The sequence below is a fragment of the Anabrus simplex genome, chromosome 1, assembly GCF_040414725.1.
Source record: "Anabrus simplex isolate iqAnaSimp1 chromosome 1, ASM4041472v1, whole genome shotgun sequence".
Taxonomy (NCBI): Eukaryota; Metazoa; Arthropoda; class Insecta; order Orthoptera; family Tettigoniidae; genus Anabrus; species Anabrus simplex.
Genome location: NC_090265.1, coordinates 1613364682 through 1613386338, shown reverse-complemented (window position 1 = coordinate 1613386338; position 21657 = coordinate 1613364682). Strand labels below are relative to the sequence as shown.

At 38.3% G+C, this 21657-nt stretch overlaps 1 protein-coding gene across 2 annotated transcripts in view; it reads left to right on the top strand.

Annotated features, from left to right (window-relative positions):
* The window catches only part of LOC136858596 (TATA element modulatory factor), a 335705-nt gene that overhangs the window by 166664 nt on the left and 147384 nt on the right, over positions 1-21657 (top strand). For both annotated transcript variants that reach the window (XM_067138270.2, XM_068225630.1), the window contains exons 9-11: positions 6438-6585; positions 6763-6956; positions 11256-11468. In XM_067138270.2, coding sequence (XP_066994371.2) covers positions 6438-6585; positions 6763-6956; positions 11256-11468 — 555 coding nt within the window. The remainder of the gene's footprint in view (positions 1-6437; positions 6586-6762; positions 6957-11255; positions 11469-21657) is intronic.

The following is a 21657-nucleotide window of genomic DNA, read 5'->3' as shown; positions in this document are numbered from 1 at the left end:
GATTAAAGAATATGGACTGGTTAGTATTAGTAGTTCTAAAAGCTATATTAAAATTATGTTTCTTGAATACGCTAGTAATCTGGTGTATAGCTGGATTATTAAAAGTGAATGTAGCATACTCAGTTTTTTTGGTCATAAACAAAGATGTCACTAATAGTCAAGAAATCTTAAATAAATTAAATGAAATCGAACCTAATTTGAAATTCACGAGAGAGGACGAAGTCGATAACTCATTGAATTTTCTAGATATAACAGTTACGCGTAAGGTTAACACTTTTGATTTCCAAATATTTAGAAAACCGACACAATCATCTACAACTATAAACAATTCCTCTTTACACCCGAGTTCACATAAACAAGCATCTTTTCACAGTCTAATTTATAGAGCACTTAGAATCCCTCTATCTCCCAAGAATTTGAAGAAAGAATTAAATTATATTAGATACCTCGCTAAACAAAATGGTTTCAAAATAGAAATGATCAACAAATTAATCAATAAAATTAAGAACAAATTATCTACGAATCTGATACCAGAAAAGACCAAAAAAACTGAGTATGCTACATTCACTTTTAATAATCCAGCTATACACCAGATTACTAGCGTATTCAAGAAACATAATTTTAATATAGCTTTTAGAACTACTAATACTAACCAGTCCATATTCTTTAATCATAAAAAAGTTAATTATGATAAGAATCGTTATTTAGGATCGGGAGTATACAGACTTAAATGTACTCAGTGTAATTTTTCATATGTTGGACAGACTGGGAGAAATTTTATGACAAGATACATGGAACATGTTAACGCGGAAAAACATAGGAAATACTCAGCGATGAGTTTGCATATGAGGGAGACTGGTCACAGATTTGAATCCATAGAGAAAGACTTAGCAATAATTAGAAACATACAAAAAGGAAGAATGCTGAACGAATTAGAAAGTTTATACATCTATTTAGATCAGACGTACAATAAGCAAAAGAATCTCAATGAAACCACGGACAATAAAAGTATGCTACATGAATTAATGCCGGAATTATTAAAGTCAGTTAGTTCGAATAAATTTAGGATACCTAATATATTTAATTCTTCAAACCCTAATACTCCTCCCATACCTACAGATATTAGGCCTACTTCCAGCAATGCAGTTGACTCCGCCCCTTTGTCAGCCTCGTCACATTTGACTCCACCCATCCTCTCCTCCCTTCCGCACTCCCCTATTCCTTCCCCTCCGAGTTCACTACCGCCTCTGCAGCACAGTTATAACACCAGACTCAGAGCCAACAGACGGGCAGCAACCAACTCAACAGTAGTTAACAAATAACAACTTCCACTTACATGTAAGTCCTCATCTGTTTCAAAATTATGTAAGACTGAATTCTCTCCTTACGTTCAATTTCTTATTTCTTCTTTTCCTTCTCTTACAGAAAACTTATTTCTGCATCTGTTGACATTTTCTGGCAAGAATTCAGCCATTTTATTACCTACCGGTGCTAACGGCCTCTTACAATTTTTCAATAGACGCTACTGCCTTACTTGCTACGAATTTCATCAGCGGCCTTGAAAAGATTGTATTCATGACAATCAAGTTTATGCTTGTGTACACGCCCTCATGTCGTTGGCTTTTTATTACTACCACTTTGATTTTCCAATATTTTATATGAACTGTTTTAATTAGAATTTTAATAGAAGTTTTAGTCTCCGACAAGATTATAGTTTAATCATAAGACAGTTTTCCATTAGCATCTTTTTATTTGATCATTTTTCACATTTTTATTGTTCCGAATTTTAATAACAGACTAAACTTTTAACTTCCACTTTTTATTTTAGTTGTATTTTTGATGATTGTATTTAACTTCCACTTTTAATTTAGTTGTATTTTTGATTATTGTATTTAGGCTGAAGATGCCCTTAATTGAGGGCGAAACATGTCCCATGTAACTAAGAATTTAATTATGTAACAACTATAAGTGAAAATATAAGTATTGAATAGGTGGAATAAATTGAAACACCTTTATTATTGTTGAACATACCACTTAGTCGAGCAGCTCGTCTTCTTTCTCTCAATTCTTCCCAACCCAAACATTGCAACATTTTTGTAACGCTACTCTTTTGTCGGAAATCACCCAGAACAAATCGAGCTGCTTTTCTTTGGATTTTTTCCACTTCTTGAATCAGGTAATCCTGGTGAGGGTCCCATACACTGGAACCATACTCTAGTTGGGGTCTTACCAGAGACTTATATGCACTCTCCTTTACATCCTTACTACAACCCCTAAACACCCTCATAACCATGTGCAGAGATCGGTACCCTTTATTTACAATCCCATTTATGTGATTACCCCAGTGAAGATCTTTCCTTATATTAACACCTAGATACTTACAATGATCCCCGAAAGGAACTTTCACCCCATCAACGCAGTAATTAAAACTGAGAGGACTTTTCCTATTTGTGAAACTCACAACCTGACTTTTAGCCCCGTTTATCAACATACCATTGTCTGCTGTCCATCTCACAATATTTTCGAGGTCACGTTGCAGTTGCTCACAATCTTGTAACTTATTTATCTCTCTATAGAGAATAACATCATCCGCAAAAAGCCTTACATCCGATTCCACTCCTTTACTCATATCATTTATATATATAAGAAAACATAAAGGTCCGATAACACTGCCCTGAGGAACTCCCCTCTCAACTATTACAGGGTCAGACAAAGCTTCACCTACTCTAACTCTCTGAGATCTATTTTCTAGAAATATAGCAACCCATTCAGTCACTCTTTTGTCTAGTCCAATTGCACTAATTTTTGCCAGTAGTCTCCCATGATCCACCCTATCAAATGCTTTAGACATGTCAATCGCGATACAGTCCATTTGACCTCCAGAATCCAAGATATCTGCTATATCTTGCTGGAATCCTACAAGTTGAGCTTCAGTGGAATAACCTTTCCTAAAACCGAATTGCCTTCTATCGAACCAGTTATTAATTTCACAAACATGTCTAATATAATCAGAAAGAATGCCTTCCCAAAGCTTACATACAATGCATGTCAAACTTACTGGCCTGTAATTTTCAGCTTTATGTCTATCACCCTTTCCTTTATACACAGGGGCTACTATAGCAACTCTCCATTCATCTGGTATAGCTCCTTCGGCCAAACAATAATCAAATAAGTACTTCAGATATGGTACTATATCCCAACCCATTGTCTTTAGTATATCCCCAGAAATCTGATCAATTCCAGCCGCTTTTCTAGTTTTCAACTTTTGTATCTTATTGTAAATGTCATTGTTATCATATGTAAATTTTATTACTTCTTTGGCCTTAGTCTCTTCCTCTATCTCAACATTATCCTTGTAACCAACAATCTTTACATACTGCTGACTGAATACTTCTGCCTTTTGAAGATCCTGACATACACACTCCCCTTGTTCATTAATTATTCCTGGAATGTCCTTCTTGGAACCTGTTTCTGCCTTAAAATACCTATACATACCCTTCCATTTTTCACTAAAATATGTATGACTGCCAATTATGCTTGCCATCATGTTATCCTTAGCTGCCTTCTTTGCTAGATTCAATTTTCTAGTAAGTTCCTTCAATTTCTCCTTACTTCCACAGCCATTTCTAACTCTATTTCTTTCCAGTCTGCACCTCCTTCTTAGTCTCTTTATTTCTCTATTATAATAAGGTGGGTCTTTACCATTCCTTACCACCCTTAAAGGTACAAACCTGTTTTCGCATTCCTCAACAATTTCTTTAAACCCATCCCAGAGTCTGTTTACATTTTTATTTACCGTTTTACACCGATCATAGTTACTTTTTAGAAACTGCCTCATACCTGCTTTATCAGCCATATGGTACTGCCTAACAGTCCTACTTTTAAGACCTTCCTTTCTATCACATTTATTTTTAACTACCACAAAAACAGCTTCATGATCACTAATACCATCTATTACTTCATCAGTTGGTAAATAGCACACCTACCAAGATGGATGGCATATCGTGGAGGCCACTGCGTAGGCTACTTGAGTCACTGGCAACGCCAATGTACTATGAGAGACTTGCTCATTTTCAAAAATTAATGTCTGCCTGGTCATCATATGATACAGATGTTGATTCCCATAGGGAACCTGAAATATTTGTCCCAAACCTATTGTGAATGTGTTCAAAAAGTGCTGCTTATCCAATGCCATGGATGGGTCTGAAGATGACAGCTTGTGGAAAGAGTGTCCAGATGAAGAAAGCAGCAACACTAGTGAGACAGTGATGATTATAGTAGTGACAATGAAGATAATGATGGCATGGAATAGTACTGGTAAGTGAATAAAGAATATTCTTAGGAAGTCTTTTCAAAAATGGGGTCATTCAGGGTTGACTTATATTCGAGTAAATATGGTATGGTGATGGTACTGTAGTAGAAGTAGCCATTTACATAATCACATTCGCCATCTTATATATATGTTGGAAAAGGATTGACAAAATGCATTATACAGTATATGCACATAGTGAGAAGTAGGTGCAGGGCTTGAGAGCCATACCGAGAAATGTGCATCAAACACTAACACACCATGGTTTTCAGCCAATGCCACCATAGCGTACTTGCTATGGGACAAGCGTATCAGCAGGGAAGTCCTTGTTCGAGTCCCACCCCAGGAGAAGTTTATTTTTTCTATTGGCGCTCTCAAGCCAGTCATAAGGCACGTGCAGATTTAGCAACACTGCCTCGCAAACCACTTGAATTCACCTGCGAAGCGATCTGATTGGCTAACTTCAGCAACTGATAAAATGACAATTGCGCAGGATATCTAATTTTTTTTCAATTATTTTTGTGTATGACCAACCCTCTAATGCTCGTTATTCCAGTTCACGTTGTTTCCGACCACTCTGTATACAGAAATCTTGGAGTTAATATTTTTCTGCTCTTTCTGCTGGAACTCTGTTCCCATCGCAAGGGAGGATTATGTTGCGTATTTATCGCATCATTCATGTGGCATCAGTTTAAGTTGTAGCACGTGTTTAGGATGGCTGAGGTGAGTTCTTGTTTTAAGTCATTCGCGGCTGCAGGAAGCTTCACATCATTGAAGCGTCAGAGCAAACTTGTAGACCGAACAGATTGTCTCAGTGCATTGCGCCATGGCCAGTTATGATATAGATGTTAATTCCCATAGGGAATCTGAAATATTTGTTCCGAATGAGTAAATTTATAATACCAATATGAATGGTCCATTATTGGACATTATAAATTTTCCAGCTAACTCATTCCTGGTTGCCAGCGTTTGGCCCCCGTGTGCTAGGCTGGGCTCATCAGTTGGTACCTAGCACACCTACCAAGACGCATGACCAGTGCATAATGAAATGGAGGCCACTATGTAGGCTAATTGTAGCCACCAGCAGTGCCAGTGCACTATGAGAGAAAATTTATATTGGCCAGTTATGGTTGCTAACTTTGTTCTCGGGAGCCAGGAAGGTTCGAATTACCTGTCAGCCATTCTCAAAATGGTTTCCCATGTTTTCCCTTTTTATTGCAGACAATTGCTAGGATGGTACCTTTCTCAAAGCCACGACCACTGCCTTCCCTACACCTACACCCAAGACAACATGATCACAGACCGGTACATGTAGCTCATCTCCATGACATATGCTAAAAAAAAAAGAACAAATTAGTAATCATGCTGTGGGGAAAAAGGATGATATGAACAAGGGATGCTATGATTGGAGGAAAAGATAATGCTTGTCTTGAACAGACAAGTGCCGAGCATTTCACAGGGGGAAAAAAAAAAAAAATCGTAAACAGGATATGTGATTATGTGACTGAAAAGAGACAACATGGATGTATGATTATGAGCGAAATGTGTCTGTTGAAAGTTATAGAAATAGCAAGAGGAGGAAAAGTTATGGGTTGTAAGGCTACATGTTTTTAAAAATTAAATAACTGAAGTTTTTTTAGAGAAACTAGCATTTTCAAAAATCTCCCAGCCAATTACGAAAAAAAATTATTGATTTCCATCAGAAAAATTCCTGTTTACTCTCACAAATTGGTGCTGTATACCAGACGCCAGTGTATTTTGAATTGCTACTGAATTGTACTACAATTGTACTACTACTTCTTACAGCACAATGAGTTGCTTCATAACTTTATAACTTGTTATATTGTAGTATATACAGTTTTGAATAGAATTATTTAACAGAGCTATACAAATACATTTTTTTCTTTGTCGAAATTCCCTTTTCTAAAATTTGGGTGCCGAGATTATCCATGTATATACAGAATAGCTTTAAAAAATAGATTGGAATATACTATTCTTGTTTAAGCTTTTGGTTATCTATTTAATGGCATCCTAGGTGTTCTCAGTCATTACTCTTTATTGTATATGATTGTTGTGTTATTGAATTTCTTCAAATATACCATTCTATTAAAGTTTATTATATTTTCAGTCAGTTGGATGCAGCTCTGCACTCAAAAGTTGCTGAGAGTCAGGATATTCATCAAGTGGCAGAAGAATATACTCAGAGACTTTCATCATTAGAGTGCAAATTCCAGCAAGCTATCCGGGATAAAGAAAACTTGAGGAAACAACTAGAGGTAAGTTTTAAGACTGAATACCAAATGAGAACGTACCAAAATTAAAAAATCTCTTATTGTGTACACATTATTAGCTATAACAAAGTAGAGTATAGAAAGATGAGTATTTGACCTTATTTGTCACTGTTTTGTCCTTTCTGTTACTTACAGCTTTAATGTTGGGGATCTTCTTTTCAGCAAGCCAAGTTGGAGGCTGCTTCTCGGCTGTCTGCTGGAGAATTAGAATCCCTTGTAGCAGAGAAAGATGAAATAATTCAGGAGTTACGTGAAGAAGGGGAGAAGTTGTCCAAACAACAACTGCAGCATTCCAATATAATAAAAAAGTTACGGGCCAAAGAAAAGGAGAGTGAAAATACCATAAAAAATCAAAAGTGAGTTTGTTAATTCATTGAATACAGGGGTAGTTATCATTTATGTAGTTGTAATAATTTGTCAGTAGTATCTGGCTCTGTTCCACTTTTTAACAGGATGGGGCAGTTTTATCCAAAGATATTCCTGTGGATGGGAAGTAGAATATATCTATGCTATCGCTTGCCTGTCATAAGACACAAGCTTGGCAGTTTCTTCTTTTTTGAACTGGACTCCGTGCAGATTTTGTTCTATATGTTAACCCTGGAATGTATTGTTGGAACAAGGAAGAGAAAGTAATAAGAGAATTAACACTGGGGCAAAGGAATGAAAGGGGAAGTTGGCTGGTAGAATTCTGCTCCGATCATAATTTAGTCCTTGCTAATACTTGGTTCATACACCACAAATGAGGGCTGTATACTTGGACAGGAACTGAAGAAAACAGGAAGATATCAAGCAGACTTCATTATGATTAAGCAGAGATTCAGGTGTTTGATAACAAGACCTGGCCAGAAGCAGTTGTAGACTGTGACCACTTGGTGGTCATGAAATGCCATATGAAGTTGAAGAAATTGAAGGAAGGAAGAAAGAAAGAAAGAAAGAAAGAAAGAAATGCAAGGAGATAGAATGTAGACAAGTTGAAGAAAGAGAGAGAGAGGGATTGTTTCAAGGAATATGTTGCACAGGGACTAAATGAAAAGGCTGAAGGAAACACAATAGATGAAGAGTGGTCAGTCATGAGGAATGAGGTCCGTAAGGCTGCTGAAGAAAGGCAAGATCAAGTGAGAGTCAGTGGATAACTGAGGAGATACTAGACCTGATTGACAAATGGCAAAGGTACATGAATACAAAAAATGAGGAGGGCAGAGAAGAATGCAGGTGATTAAAGACTGAAATTGATAGACAGTGCTGGGCAGCTAAGGAAGAATGGCTAAAAGAGAAGAGCAAGGGTATTGAAGGCTGCATGGTTATAGAAAAGGTAGATGCTGCATGTAGGAAAATCAAGAAAATCTTTGGAGAAAGAAAAAGCTTGGTGTGTGAATAAATATTAAGAACTCAGATGAAAAATTACTTCTAGGGAAAGAAAGCAAGGCAGAAAGATGTCAGGAACATACTGAACAATTCTATCAATGGAAAGAAGTAAATGATAAGGTTCTGGAACATGAAGAGGTTGTTGATGCTCATGAAATGGGAGACCTAGTTTGAGGTCAGAATTCAACAGAGCTTGAGAGACCTAAATAGGAACAAGGCATCTGGAATTGATGCCATACCCTTAGAATTACTGACAGCCTTAGGAAAAACCAGTATGGTTAGATTATTTCATTTAGTGTGTAAGATGTATGATACAGGAGGAATGCAGTCTGATTTTTGAGAAAAAGTTTATATACCTGTTCCCGAGAAAGCAGGTACTGAATGAAAAGCATGAAAAACCACACTATTAGTTTAGTATCCCATGCTTCCAAAATTTTAACACATTTTATTTACAGAAGAATGGAAAGACAAGTTGAAGCTGAATTGGGAGCAGATCAGTTTGGCTACAGAAGAAATGTAGGAACACATGAAGCAATTTCGACTTTAAGAAGGACAAGCCTACGTATATTGCATTTGTAGATCTAGAAAAAGGCATTCGATAATGGTGAGATTCTGAAGGTGATTTGGTTCAGGTACCGAGAAAGAAAGATTACCTACAAACTGTACAAAAATTAGTCTCCAAAGATAAGAATTGAGGGCTATGAAAAAGGAGCAGCAATTCAGAACGGAGCGAGGCAAGGGAGCAATTTGTCCTCTCCCTATTTCAGTGTTTATATAGAACAAGCAGTAAAGGAAATCAAAGAGAAATTCGGAAAGGGAATCTCATTCTAAGGAGAGGAAATCAAACCTTTGAGATTTGCCAGTAATATTATGGCGACCCCATCGCACAGTGTGTTACAATTTCTTATAATTTTGTTAATTACAACCTATTCAATACAATAAAAACATAGTAAAAAGTTACATATAATACAATAAAAACATAGTAAAGACTTACATATTAAGATGTAAGTTTTTACTATGTTTTTATTGTATTGAATAGGTGGTAATTAACAAAATTATAAGAAATTGTATCACAAGTAGATCTTCAATACGGACAAAGAAGATGAAATTTATAACCTGCAATTTATAACCTGCAACCCATCGCACAGTGCACAACCACTGCAATCAGCCTCCTGAGTATTGGCGGTTAAACCATACATCTAACTGGCATGAGGAAATTCATGTTAGGCACTGACCATCTAGTGCAAAACTAAACACTTAAGTGAAGATCCACGATAAGCCTAGCAAGCCAGTGGTTAGAGTCTATCACTTTCAAACACACAAAGAACCTCAGATCAAAATTATTGCATAAGGTGACGTAGTCTTTGAGTCCGACTCGTTGGCTGAATGGTCAGCATTGAGGTCTTCAGTTCAGAGGGTTCCGGGTTCGATTCCGGGCCGGGTTGGGGATTTTAATTGCCTCTGATTAATTCTTTTGGTCCGGGGACTGAATGTTTATGTTTGTCTCAACACTTTCCTCTTCATATTCACACAACACACTATACTACCAACCACCACAGAAATACACAATAGTGGTTACATCCCTCCATATAGGGTTGGTGTCAGGAAGGGCATCCGGCCGTAACACAGGGCCAAATCCACATGTACAACACAGTTCACACCTGTGACCCCACAGGTGTGGGAAATGCGGTAGAAAAAGAAGAATAAGATGAAGAGTGGCATAGTCTTTGAGAAGATCTATCAGGTATAATGGGCAACATCGTTCTGATGATAGATGGATTTGTTAGAAGGGAAAAGTATGAATTGGAATCATGAATGTCTAGACCCTAACTGAAAAGACAGAACTCACAGGTATAATGGAAAGAAGAAACATATCTGTATTGGGTTGGAGCAAAACAAAGTGGAGAAAAACAGTTAGCAAGGATCTCAGAAATGGCTACAAATTATATTGGTGTGGACTGGGAAATGAGGTCAAAAATGTTGTGGGATTTTTACTGACAAAATATATAGATGCTATGACAGAAGTCATGTAAGATAACCCCTGGATAGTTTTAGTCTTAACTGGGTAATCCTTTCATTCCAAAAAATGTAACTATCAATTGTTGATCTTAATCTTTTGTTTTCATTTTGGAGATATTTGTATAGGAATTCATGTTATGGTTGGGAAGGGTCTGTTAAAAAAATGGGAAAGATTGTACTTGGTCTCAGATTGGGCATTGGCTTTCCTATATTATTTTCCTTGAAATACTTGTTTACTCAGGAACAAGTGCCTACATTATAAATACTTTGTAGTCAAACGATTTTTAAGATTTGTATACCACTTGGTGCTTGGTATTGTTAATGTTCTTATATCATAAAATATGTCGGGCTCCATGGCTAAATGGTTAGCGTGTTGCCTTTTGGTCACAGGGTTCCTGGGTTCGATTCCTGCAGGGTCGGGAATTTTAACCATAATTGGTTAATTCCGCTGGCACTGGGGCTGGGTGTATGTGTCCTCTTCTTCATAATTTCATCCTCATAACGATGCATAGGTCACCTACAGGCGTCAAATCAAAAGACCTACATCTAGCAAGCCAAACTTGTCCTTGGACACTCCCGACACTAAAAGCCTTACGCCATTTAATTTCATTTCATCATAAAAATATTTATACCTGAGTTGTTATAAATTCATAGGTAATTTCATGGATCTTTCACCCTTATCTCAAAGGTTTTGCTTCCTTGATTTTACCTGAGTAAGGGAGAATGAGACATGAAGTACTATAGGTGGGGTTTTCTGATTATCCTTCCTTATATTTGTGTATGCTTCCTCTCCTTCTTCTGTACGATTCACACTAGTCCGCTTGTGCCCAGCAGTCCATATTCACGCTTCCACTGCCTTGCTGCTCTTGACCAACCAATGCTTATCCTGAGCGGTTCAAGGTCACTCCAACATTGAAATAATATATATTTATTCTGGAAAATACTCTTGTATAAATAAACTTTGTGCTTTGTCAGAAGTAGGGAGAGTTATGTGTCAGCTGATATGTTTTCGCATTTGTCCTTATCTCTTTACGTTTCTCCATCTTCTGATGTTGCCCTGTGTTGGTCTGTTATTGTTCCTACTTGTGTTCCACTCCTTCCCTCCCTCCCCCTCCCCCTCCCCCCCTCTCTCTCTCTCACTTTGTCACCTGTTTGTTCTTTTTCATTACTTATAATCTTTTTGTGTGTGGACGCATACAATTGGTGAAGGAAAGTTATAAGTTATTTAAGTTATGAGAGAAGTAAATTTTACTGATACATGTTTTCCTTAGAGATCAACTGGAGGAGCTGAGCCAAGAAGTGGAACGAATGAAACGTTCTCTGACTGCCAAAGAGGAAGTAGAGAGAACGCAAATTGAGGCGGTACACCAGTTAACAGCCAAGTGTAAGCGACAGGAGAAGGAACTGGCTGGATTACGATCACAGCTAGAAGAAGCAAACCAGAATGTGGGGAGTTTGAAAAATACGGTAGAGTTATTACGAAGGTAACGATTAATTAATGTTTCATTCTTAGTTCTAGGGAAGAGCTCCCTTTCACCTATCCTTCCATCGCTAAACTCTACACCAGAGGTCAGAAACATGTTAAACACAATGTACCAGTATTTGGTAAGAACAGATTAAGATCACAAGGTTTGGAAAGAGAAGAAAATATTCAAATCCTCTGCACTAAATCCCCATGTAAAAGCCAGAAATTTGTTTTGCATTTTGACTGTCAGTTGCTTGTGCATGTGGAGGTTCTCCAACGGCTGAAAATATTTTCACATGCAAATGATGTAGTGAGATGATACTATATTTCAGTAGTCATATTTATCCATTCTAAACAAAGGAAGTGTAATGATGAGCAGTCCCATGATTTTTCACGGTGTGTATTAATACCATGATGTGATATCATTTGTTTGCAGTCGTAAGACTGATCAGTTGCATGAAATATTTCCAGATCATTGTCGTAAAAAGAAGCCTTCTGCTGCAGTTCTCATTAAATTGGATGTGAGTGATTTTAATCCATGATGTGATTACAACTGCTGTATCTTGATGTGACATTGTAAAGCAATATTAAGTCATGTTAACTGTAGTAACAGCTGGATTAGCATGCAAGTGTCAAAATCATGTCATAACATTCACAGTTCTGCTAATTAACAGTTGTTACTCATGAATATCTTTTATGTTGCCAGGCTAAGTAGATCAGAGCTCAGACGGTAGAGTGCTGGCCTTCTGAGCTCAAGATGGTGGACTCGAACTTGGCTCAGCCCAATGGTATTTGGAGGTGCTCAAATATGTCAGTATTGTGTCAGTAGATTTCTAAAAAATTTATTTATTTTGCCTCATGGCTGAGGTATTCTGACCATAATAATTCAGCCATTTAGCTGATGAACCATACCCCACCATTCTGCTCTATTCAGAGTCTTCAGTCTGGTTACTTGGAGAGAACTTTGTAAGGGGCCATTCACCATGTCGTTCCATCACATTGGTACTCGTCCTTGTGATCTGGTTCCTTGGACTTTGCCTTCAACATTCAACAGTTGAAGACTTCTTTCTGGGTGCATTACATGACCAAAGTAGCGTATGATCCACTGAGTGACCTTGCATAACTGGTGAACTTTTATCTGAAGTTGGTTCAGAATCTACATATTCATGTGATGAGTTGTCCAAGGAATCCTCAGTAGTTTTACAAGCATGTAAAAGAACTCCTCCAGGACAAAATTCCGGCACCTCAACGCCTTCATAAACCATAAAAGTAGTTAGCAGGATGTAAAATCATCATCATCATCATCATCATCATCATCATCATCATCATCATCATAATTATTATTACCATCATTATCATCGCCATCATTATCATTATCATTTGATATTGGTGAATAAATCACAGTCTTGTGAAATATTGCTTATCACTGGAAGCAATATCCGTTTGTCACCATACAGCTACCTACCTCTGTAGCATGACAGCACTATTAGCTGTCATCTTTGGTGGCTCAGGTTTGATTTCGTACAGTGCCAGAGATTTAAGAATGCCAGGAAAGCTGGTATGTAGCCAAAATGGTACATGCAGCTCACCTGAAATGAGTCGAACATCCTCTATGTTAACTGCCAGAGATTTAATAACTGCAGGAAAGCTGGCATGTAGCTGAAATGGTATGGGCAGCTCACCTTAAAAGAGCCGAACCTCCTCAGGATGGGGATACGAGTTTACTTTACCATACAGTTAACTATGTTAACTGGTGAATTTGGAATCATGCTTTCAACTCAGTATTACCAGTTATTCACCCAACATAAGGGCTATTGTTCAGAAAAGATTCTGCCACGTTTTGTACTAACTAGAAAGGATTTTTGCAGTTGTTTGCAGTATTTTTTTAAAAATGCTATCTGTTTGGGGCGTCGACCCATGTGGATCTTTTGTCCCTACTGGCACCATATTGTATGAACCTGCATGTAAATGGAATGGTGGTAGTGTAGAATGTTGTGTGTGAGGAAAGGAAGATTAAGGACGTCACAAACACCCAGTCCCCAGGCCAGGGATGTTAATCATTACAATTAAAAAACCCTGACCCGGCCATGAATCGAACCCGGGTGACAGGCAGACGCATTGTGCCCTACACCGAGGGACTGGACTGTTTGCAGTATAATTTATTTTTGTATTTTTATCTCAGTTTCATTGTCTATAGAGGTTTTTAAAAATTATTATTACAATAAATGCCTTTAAAAAAATAATCATTGTTTAAAATGTAGATCAGTGAAAATGTGAAACATTCTCGGTAGATCACTGAAGCATGTAGGTTGCTGGCCCCTGGGCTTTACACCATCTGTCTTCAGTATTTTTACCAATCCCATCCAGGCTACTTGCTTTGCTAGTTAGTGGGATAATTTTGCTTCAGACTCTTCTTCCTCTTTGATGTAGAAATAATTCATTTCCTCTTGTGTATTCTCATATTATTGGAAATGAGTAGCGGCCGATGATCTTCTTATTGGTGGGGGTGGGGGTGTTTTTTTTTTATTCTCCTCATATTCTTGCTCTGGTAAGTTGCTGTAGGTGCTGTCTAACCTTAGCAGTAAAGGTGTGCATGATTCACCCAGAAGAATGTGGGTTCATTTCCCCGTCAGAAAGTCGAGGAAATTAAGAAATGAGATTTTCCATTCTGGAGGTGCGTATAGCCCTCATATTCACTCAGCCTTCACCAAAAATGAGTAACAGCTTTATTCCTGGGTGCAAAGGCATTTAGTGCTGCAGTAATGGATAGTGGAAGCCTTTACCTTCCACTCCTCCAAGGACCTTCATAGCTTGTATGGAAGAGGCTTCTCTTTCCAAGTTGCTTTATGTTTTTATATTGTATGTACTCAGCCTACTTAAAACCCATAGACTTGAGACATTACAAACTAATGGAGTGAGCTTACAGTTGTAAGAAATGGTATTAGATAAGGAGGCACAGAGTTCTTCAATAAAATTATCCTTACATTAGGCGGATGACCAGGATGTTAGGCCCCTATGAACAACAATCACATATCTTTGCTCTGCTGCACTGGAGTGAAAACTGGGGTTACTTGGGATTTCTTAAATTGGAAATTCAATAGAAGTCCACGATAAAGAGTTTGGTATATAGCAAGAACCTCGTTTTAACAAAAGTTCTTTTATGCCCCTCGAAAATTCCTATCACTGATTCATCCGTTATTAAGTGTGTTTAACCTACATTATTTTTCTGTTATTGATATTTATATTTTGCAAATCTACACAAGACCAAGACTGCTGTCTTTCTCTACAGTATTTATATTGAATGCGATCAATCATCTTCCATATCTGTTTCTCACTACGTCCACTAATGAGCTTTCTCGTTGATATTCAGAGTCAATTAGTAATACCCGTCGCCTCACATCTCCAAGTAGTGTAAATGTAAACAAACATTAAGTTCAAAACTGAAGTAGAGAACATGCTTTTGCAATAAGTGCATAAATAACATGGCTGATAGCAGTTGTTTACCTGTTAGAAATAAAGGCTGAAGTACACAATTTCCTCATTTTAATACTAGGTACAAGGAATGAGCATTGGTAAATTGTAGATCATGAAAATAGAAATTAGCCAACTGAATATAGATATCAATCAATCAATCAATCAATCAATCAATCAATCAATCAATCAATCAATCAATCAATCAATCAATACTGATCTGCATTTAGGCAGTTGCCCAGGTGACAGATTCCCTATCTGTTGTTTTCCTAGCCTTTTCTTAAATGATCACTCGTCGCCATAAGACCTATCTGTGTCGGTGCGACGTAAAGCCGCTAGCAAAAAAAAAAAATTAAATGATCACAAAGAAATTGGAAAATCATTGAACCTTTCCCTTGGTAAGTTATTCCAATCCCTAACTCCCCTTCCTATAAACGAATATTTGCCCCAATTTGTCCTCTTGAATTCCAAATTTATCTTCACATTGTGATATTTCCTACTTTTAAAGACACCACTCAAACTTATTCGTCTACTGATGTCCTCCCACGCCATCTCTCCACTGACAGCTCGGAACAATAATTCCATTGTGGAGATTTATCTCCCGTATGCAGTTATCAGACTGTGCCTCTTATAAGAGCTTCTGGTAAGTTCACCTGCACACACCCCAGCGTCAGTGGGTAGGGTCTGACACAACCCACTCTGATGAGTCTAGTGTCAGACCTAAGACGAAACGCTGGTTAATAGAGCAAATGCCTGAAAAGCCTTACATCTGATATGTTTTTGACATTTTGACATACCACTTAATCGAGCAGCTCGTCTCCTTTCTCCCAAGTCTTCCCAGCCCAAACTTTGCAACATTTTTGTAATGCTACTCTTTTGTCGGAAATCACCCAGAACAAATTGAGCTGCTTTTCTTTGGATTCTTTTCCAGTTCTTGAATCAAGTATTCCTGGTGAGGGTCCCATACACTGGAACCATACTCTAGTTGGGGTCTTACCAGAGACTTATATGCCCTCTCCTTTACATCCTTACTACAACCCCTAAATACCCTCATAACCATGTGCAGAGAACTGTACCCTTTATTAAAAATCATATTTATGTGATTACCCCAATGAAGGTCTTTTCTTATATTAATACCTAGGTACTTACAATGATCCCCTCTTGGGATAAGCAGATTGCACTGGATATGAGACTTCTCAAGATATGGCAGCATGGATCACTGATTTTAGAGCTTAGGTTGTATTGTATATTCTCATCTGGTTAAATTTCAGGAAGGCTGTTCCCACATAAATTTATAGCAAAAATGTTATCAGTACTGGGGTTTGAAATATGTTTTTATAATAGATGCGCAGTTACGAAGGTCGATCAAATATAAAAGGGATTTTTGTTCCTGAACATCAGCAGTTGGTAGGACTGCCCCCGCGCTTCTGCTGTGCTTAGGCAGGACCATTAGGAGTGGGGAGAGCGGGCTGTTAGATATTTTCCGCCGATTTGTCAGCAACACTCATGATGTCGGAGCAACAGGTGCACCCCTGTACTGCGCAACACATAATGATAGAATTACTTGCTCGTGAAGGAGTTACAGTGGTGGAAATTTGTCAGAGATTGACTCCACAGTTCGGTGATCAAACATTGTCAAGGACACATGTGTTTGCCTGGCATAAAAAGTTCAAGGAAGGACGAGAAAATGTGGAAAATCAGCAACACGATTACCGTCCTCTGACCAGCATTACAAACGAAAACATTAGTGTGGTTAAAGACATTATTGATGACAATCGATGGACGAGAGTATCAGAAATTGCAGAACAAGTCGGAATCAGTCATGGGAGCTGTCAAGCAATCATCGCAAACGACCTACAGTTTCGTAAAGTGTGTTCCAGTGTGTTCCAGATGGGTCCCTCGCCTTTTGACCGAAAATCTGAAGTTGAGATGTTTGGTGGTCTGTCAGAGGCTTACAGTAAGGTTTGTGGAAGAAGGTGATTCATTTTTGAGTCAGATTCTCACCCGTGACAAAACACGGGTCTACCATTACACTCCCAAATCCAAGCAAGCCAGTAAGGAATGGCGGAGGAAAGGGGGAGGCAGCACCAGTGAAAGTCAAGACTCTACTGTCAGTTGGCAATGTTCTTGCAACTGTTTTTCTTTTATTGGCAAGGCATTTTGCTGATTGATTTTTTGCATGAGCGACGCACAATTGATGCTGCTTACTACTGTGAGCTGTTGAACAAGGCGAGGTTTGCATATTGCCACAAAAGACGAGACCAACTGATTCGACTGGTCATCCTCCTCCATGACAATGCATGGCCCCTTACTGCAGCTCTAACTGTCTCCAAGCTACAAGAAATGCACTGGACTATACTCAATCATCCTCCTTATAGCCTGGACTTATCGCCCTGCGGTTTCCATTTGTTCAGACCGCTTAAAGAAGCTCTAGGAGGGCAACGATTTGAAAATGACGAGAGTGTGGAAGACTTCGTTCACAACTGGCTGGTGACACGACCCTGTTCTTTTTTCACTGAGGGCACCAAAAAGCTGGGACGTTGAGACAAATGCATTTCCAAAGCAGGAAACTATGTGAAAAAATAAATTGTAATTGCCTTGTATTTTTCAATAAATGAATTTAAATAAAAAATAAAATCCCATTTATATTTGATTCCCCCTCTTATGGTTAGGTAACTCTGTTTGAGTAAGAAAACTGAAATGTTTGCCCCAGAAGCCTCTGGAGTGATTTTTTGAGAATTAAATTGATCATGCTCGTTCACATAGTATTGGAATTAGAAAATAATTAACAAGTAAGCTGTAGTATCATCTGTATGTTTTGAAATTACTGATTGCAGTTTAATAACAATTTTATTTGTTATTATCTTTTTTCTCTTTCATGAAAAATCGGACATAACAACATTCTGCTATAGCAAGTAAATTTTTCGCTGTTAAAAGTTCTCTCTGTAACAGACTTCTGCTGTAACAGACATCAAAGTAGCAAAAATTATTTCTGGTTCAAAAAGGTGAGAACAATGACAGGAGATTGCTTGGAATGAGGAGATAAAGGCTAAGTTAGGAATTAACTTATTGATAAAGCTGTCTATATAAACTAGTCTCAATGATGGGATCATGTGAGATGGATGTAGGAGGAAAAGTTATTAGGAGAATAATGGACTCAGCCTTGGAAGGTAAGAGAAGCAAAGGGAGGCCAAGACGATAATGGTTTAATGATAGCAGGTGTGGAACTAAATGAGGCCATAGTGCTAATTGCAATTTGAGGATTGTGGAGTTGCATGAGTAAATCACAGAGGCTTGCAGACTGAATGCTGTGATAGGTTTGACGTATGTATGTATGTATGTATGTATGTATGTATGTATGTATGTATGTATGTATGTATGTATGTATGTATGTATGTATGTATGTATGTATGTATGTATGTATGTATGTATGTACGTACGTACGTACGTACTTTGCCACTGGAGAGACCACAGATATCCCAGCAGCAGTCCCATGCCTGGTAAAAGGAGGAGGGATGGAGAAAACCTTCTCTAATACCATTCACTAAATACTTTATGGATACAAGGAATTCTGTGTTTGAAGATATGGTACTGGATGATTAGATCCTCTCAGCAATGTAACTGAGGAAGAGCAAAATTAACTTTGAAGTAGTGTGGGATTTTACTATGTGGACAGAGTAAAGCCAACTGGGTGCCTTCCTGCCTGCTAGTGTTGATCACAGTGAACGGAATCACCTGTGCTTTGCAAAAATACACAGGATTGACACGTGGATTGTACAAGGAATGAACATTGGTAAATTGTAGATCATGAAAAAAAGAAATTAGCCAAGTGAATATAAACCTCGCTGGGATAAGCAAATTGCACTGGTTAAAGCAGATATGGTGCCTCGGAAAATGTTATGGCGTCCCCTACTGAAGAAAGTGGAGAGCAACCATATTTTCCCCTACCCGGCTACAGCTGGATAAAGGGAAATGATGATGATGATGATGATGATGATGATGATGATGATGATGATGATGATGATGATGATGATGATGACTGGATAGGAAGTAGATACATTGCAGGTAGAGGTATGTAAATGACCCAGTTCGCTCACACTCACTCGAACCTCATATGGTCGACCGTGTCTCGGTCGACTACGAGTGTGTTGGCTGGCAGCATGTGGTCTGAGATAAGGCGGTTGATGCACTTGCGGACAGTATCAACAAAGTTACGACAAGCATACTTAAAAGGAGCGAGGAAAGGGTACTGGCTGACTATACAATGTTGGACAACATGTAAATATTTTAACAAAATATGCATTGAAGTGATGTAATTACAAACTTATTATCTCCCAAATGCAAGCTTACAGCTGTGTGACCCTAACCGCAAAGCCAGCTCGCTCGGTGTACTGTTTATTGACAATTGTTTTCTTCATAATGGAAGCCATACCATTTCTTCTGATATTATCATTCCCTAAGTAAGAAACCGTGAAAGTCATTGCTTACAACTAAAGGTCTGCTTTCTCTGTTTATGAGAAATAGTGGGTTCGAATCCTACCCCAGCAGATCTGGTGATTTTCTGTGGTTTCCCATTTTCACACCATGCAAATGCTGGCTGGGTTGTACCTTAATTAAGACCATGGCCACTACCTTCCCAATCCTAGCCTTATCTCATTCCTCCATCGCCGAAAACCTTTGATGTGTTAGTGCACCATTAAACAAGTAGGAAAAAACAAAACAATACTTCACCTGAGTGGACCAGGTTTGTTTTTATGTCACTTTTGCAAAAAGGAGATCACAGGGAATGCTCATACTATTGTACAGTTGCCTTAATTTCTCATGCCTGTAAGATCTTGCTAAAGATCATACAAAAACGCATTGCTGTAATCGTGGGTCGTGTATTCCCAGACGTACAAACAGGGTATGGGAAATCACAAATCTCAAGTGAATCTCAGGCCAGTAAATACCACAAAGTGATCTATATATCAATCACCACTGATCTGCATTTATTGAATACATTAAAGTGTTTGATTGTTTTGAACATGAAAAACTATGTCAGTGTCTCAGGCAAATGGGAGTCCCTGTACATCTGGAGCAACTTATAAGTCACTTTATGCAAATTGACGGGCCACTTTCAAGACTGCGTTTGGCTATACAGAATGGTTCAGGATCGTCAAAGGGGTGAGACAAGTTCCATTTCATCACCAGCCTTATTCATTTTAAATGCGGAATTAGTATTATAGAAATGCAACCTAGTGGATTTTCACATCGGTGTATGTATTCAGTGTACAGTTGTCATCATCATCATCATCATCATCATCATGAATTCCTTCCAGCGAGCCGGGTAGGATGTTTATTACTGTCTTGATATGCTGCTTCTCTCTTTCTAGGGCATCCCATGGTTATCCTTTCTTCTCTAGGTCTTCTCTTATCTGGTCTAACCGCTTTTTTTTTTTTGGGCGTCCAATCGGTCTTCAACCTGGAGTGATCTTTTCAAAATACTGCCTTGGAGTTTGAGTCGCCTGCATCCGCTTAACGTATCCTAGCCACTTCAACATTGCAACACTCAGCCTTTCTTCCATGGTCAGGTTGACATGCAGGTCTCTTCATATCTGATCGTTCCTAATTCTGCCTTTCCTTGTTTTTTGTACAGCTGATCTAAGGAACAAGCTTGCAGTTGACTTACATCTCCTTCATATATGATGCCAGACTATATTTATTTTATTCTATTTTATTTTATTTTATTTTATTTTATTTTATTTTATTTTATTTTATTTTATTTTATTTTATTTTATTTTGGAAACCAAAACAGCGAGAAGTCGAATTACAGAGTTCCGCAAAGGAAAAATATATTTACGGTGGAGTAGCACAAGGCAAACATAAAAAATTAAGTGGAAGAACAATGAGGAAAAAACATCTAATGATAGAGGAAAAATTAAAAACTAACAAAATAACAATAGACACAACAATTAAGAACAGGAGATGTCTTATGTATGGTGTGTTAAGTCCTCTGAGGAACTCCCTTATCCCATGCTACTGTATATTCCGTACTTGATGAAAGAAGTTGGATCCTTTTTGCACCCTGTTCAACACTTTTGGCATTTCTATCATTTGATATTGTACTCTACAGATATTTAAAGGTATTCACACATTGTCTTCTCTCTGTCAAGGCTGAGGTTGTAACCTGCTAACTTTCACTACCACTGTTTTGCTCTTGCCCACAGTTAACTTAAGTTCTTTAAACGTGGTGTTCCAAAAATCCAATCTCCTCTGAACATCCCTCTCAGTTTTCTCCAGATTGCAACATCATCAGCAAAAACAAATAAATTAATATCTTCCTTATCCATTCCCTTGAGTTCCTTTACACTGAGTGGCCAAAAATCACAGGAAGGGGTGTCCCATTAGAAAATGTTCCATGTATGACCCCTGAGCGTTGCGGTTAACTGAGCAGTCTTTCATAGACACCAGTGTCATGAAGATGGCAACACATTGCGAGTTAACCGACTTTGAATTTAGGATGCTGCATCGGTCATAGCATTGCGGAGATTACACGTGAATTTGGGTTTCCGAGGTCAACAGTGTCAAGGGTGGATCTTCAATATTGCAGGGAGAATGTTACTACTCCTGTAAGCTGCCGCACGGGAAGACCACAGGTGTTTAATGAACGAACATCACGTCGTCTCCGCAGAACCATACTGGGCGCTAGATGGCCTACTGTGAGTCAAATCACTGCCCAGTTGAATGGTGGGAGTCAG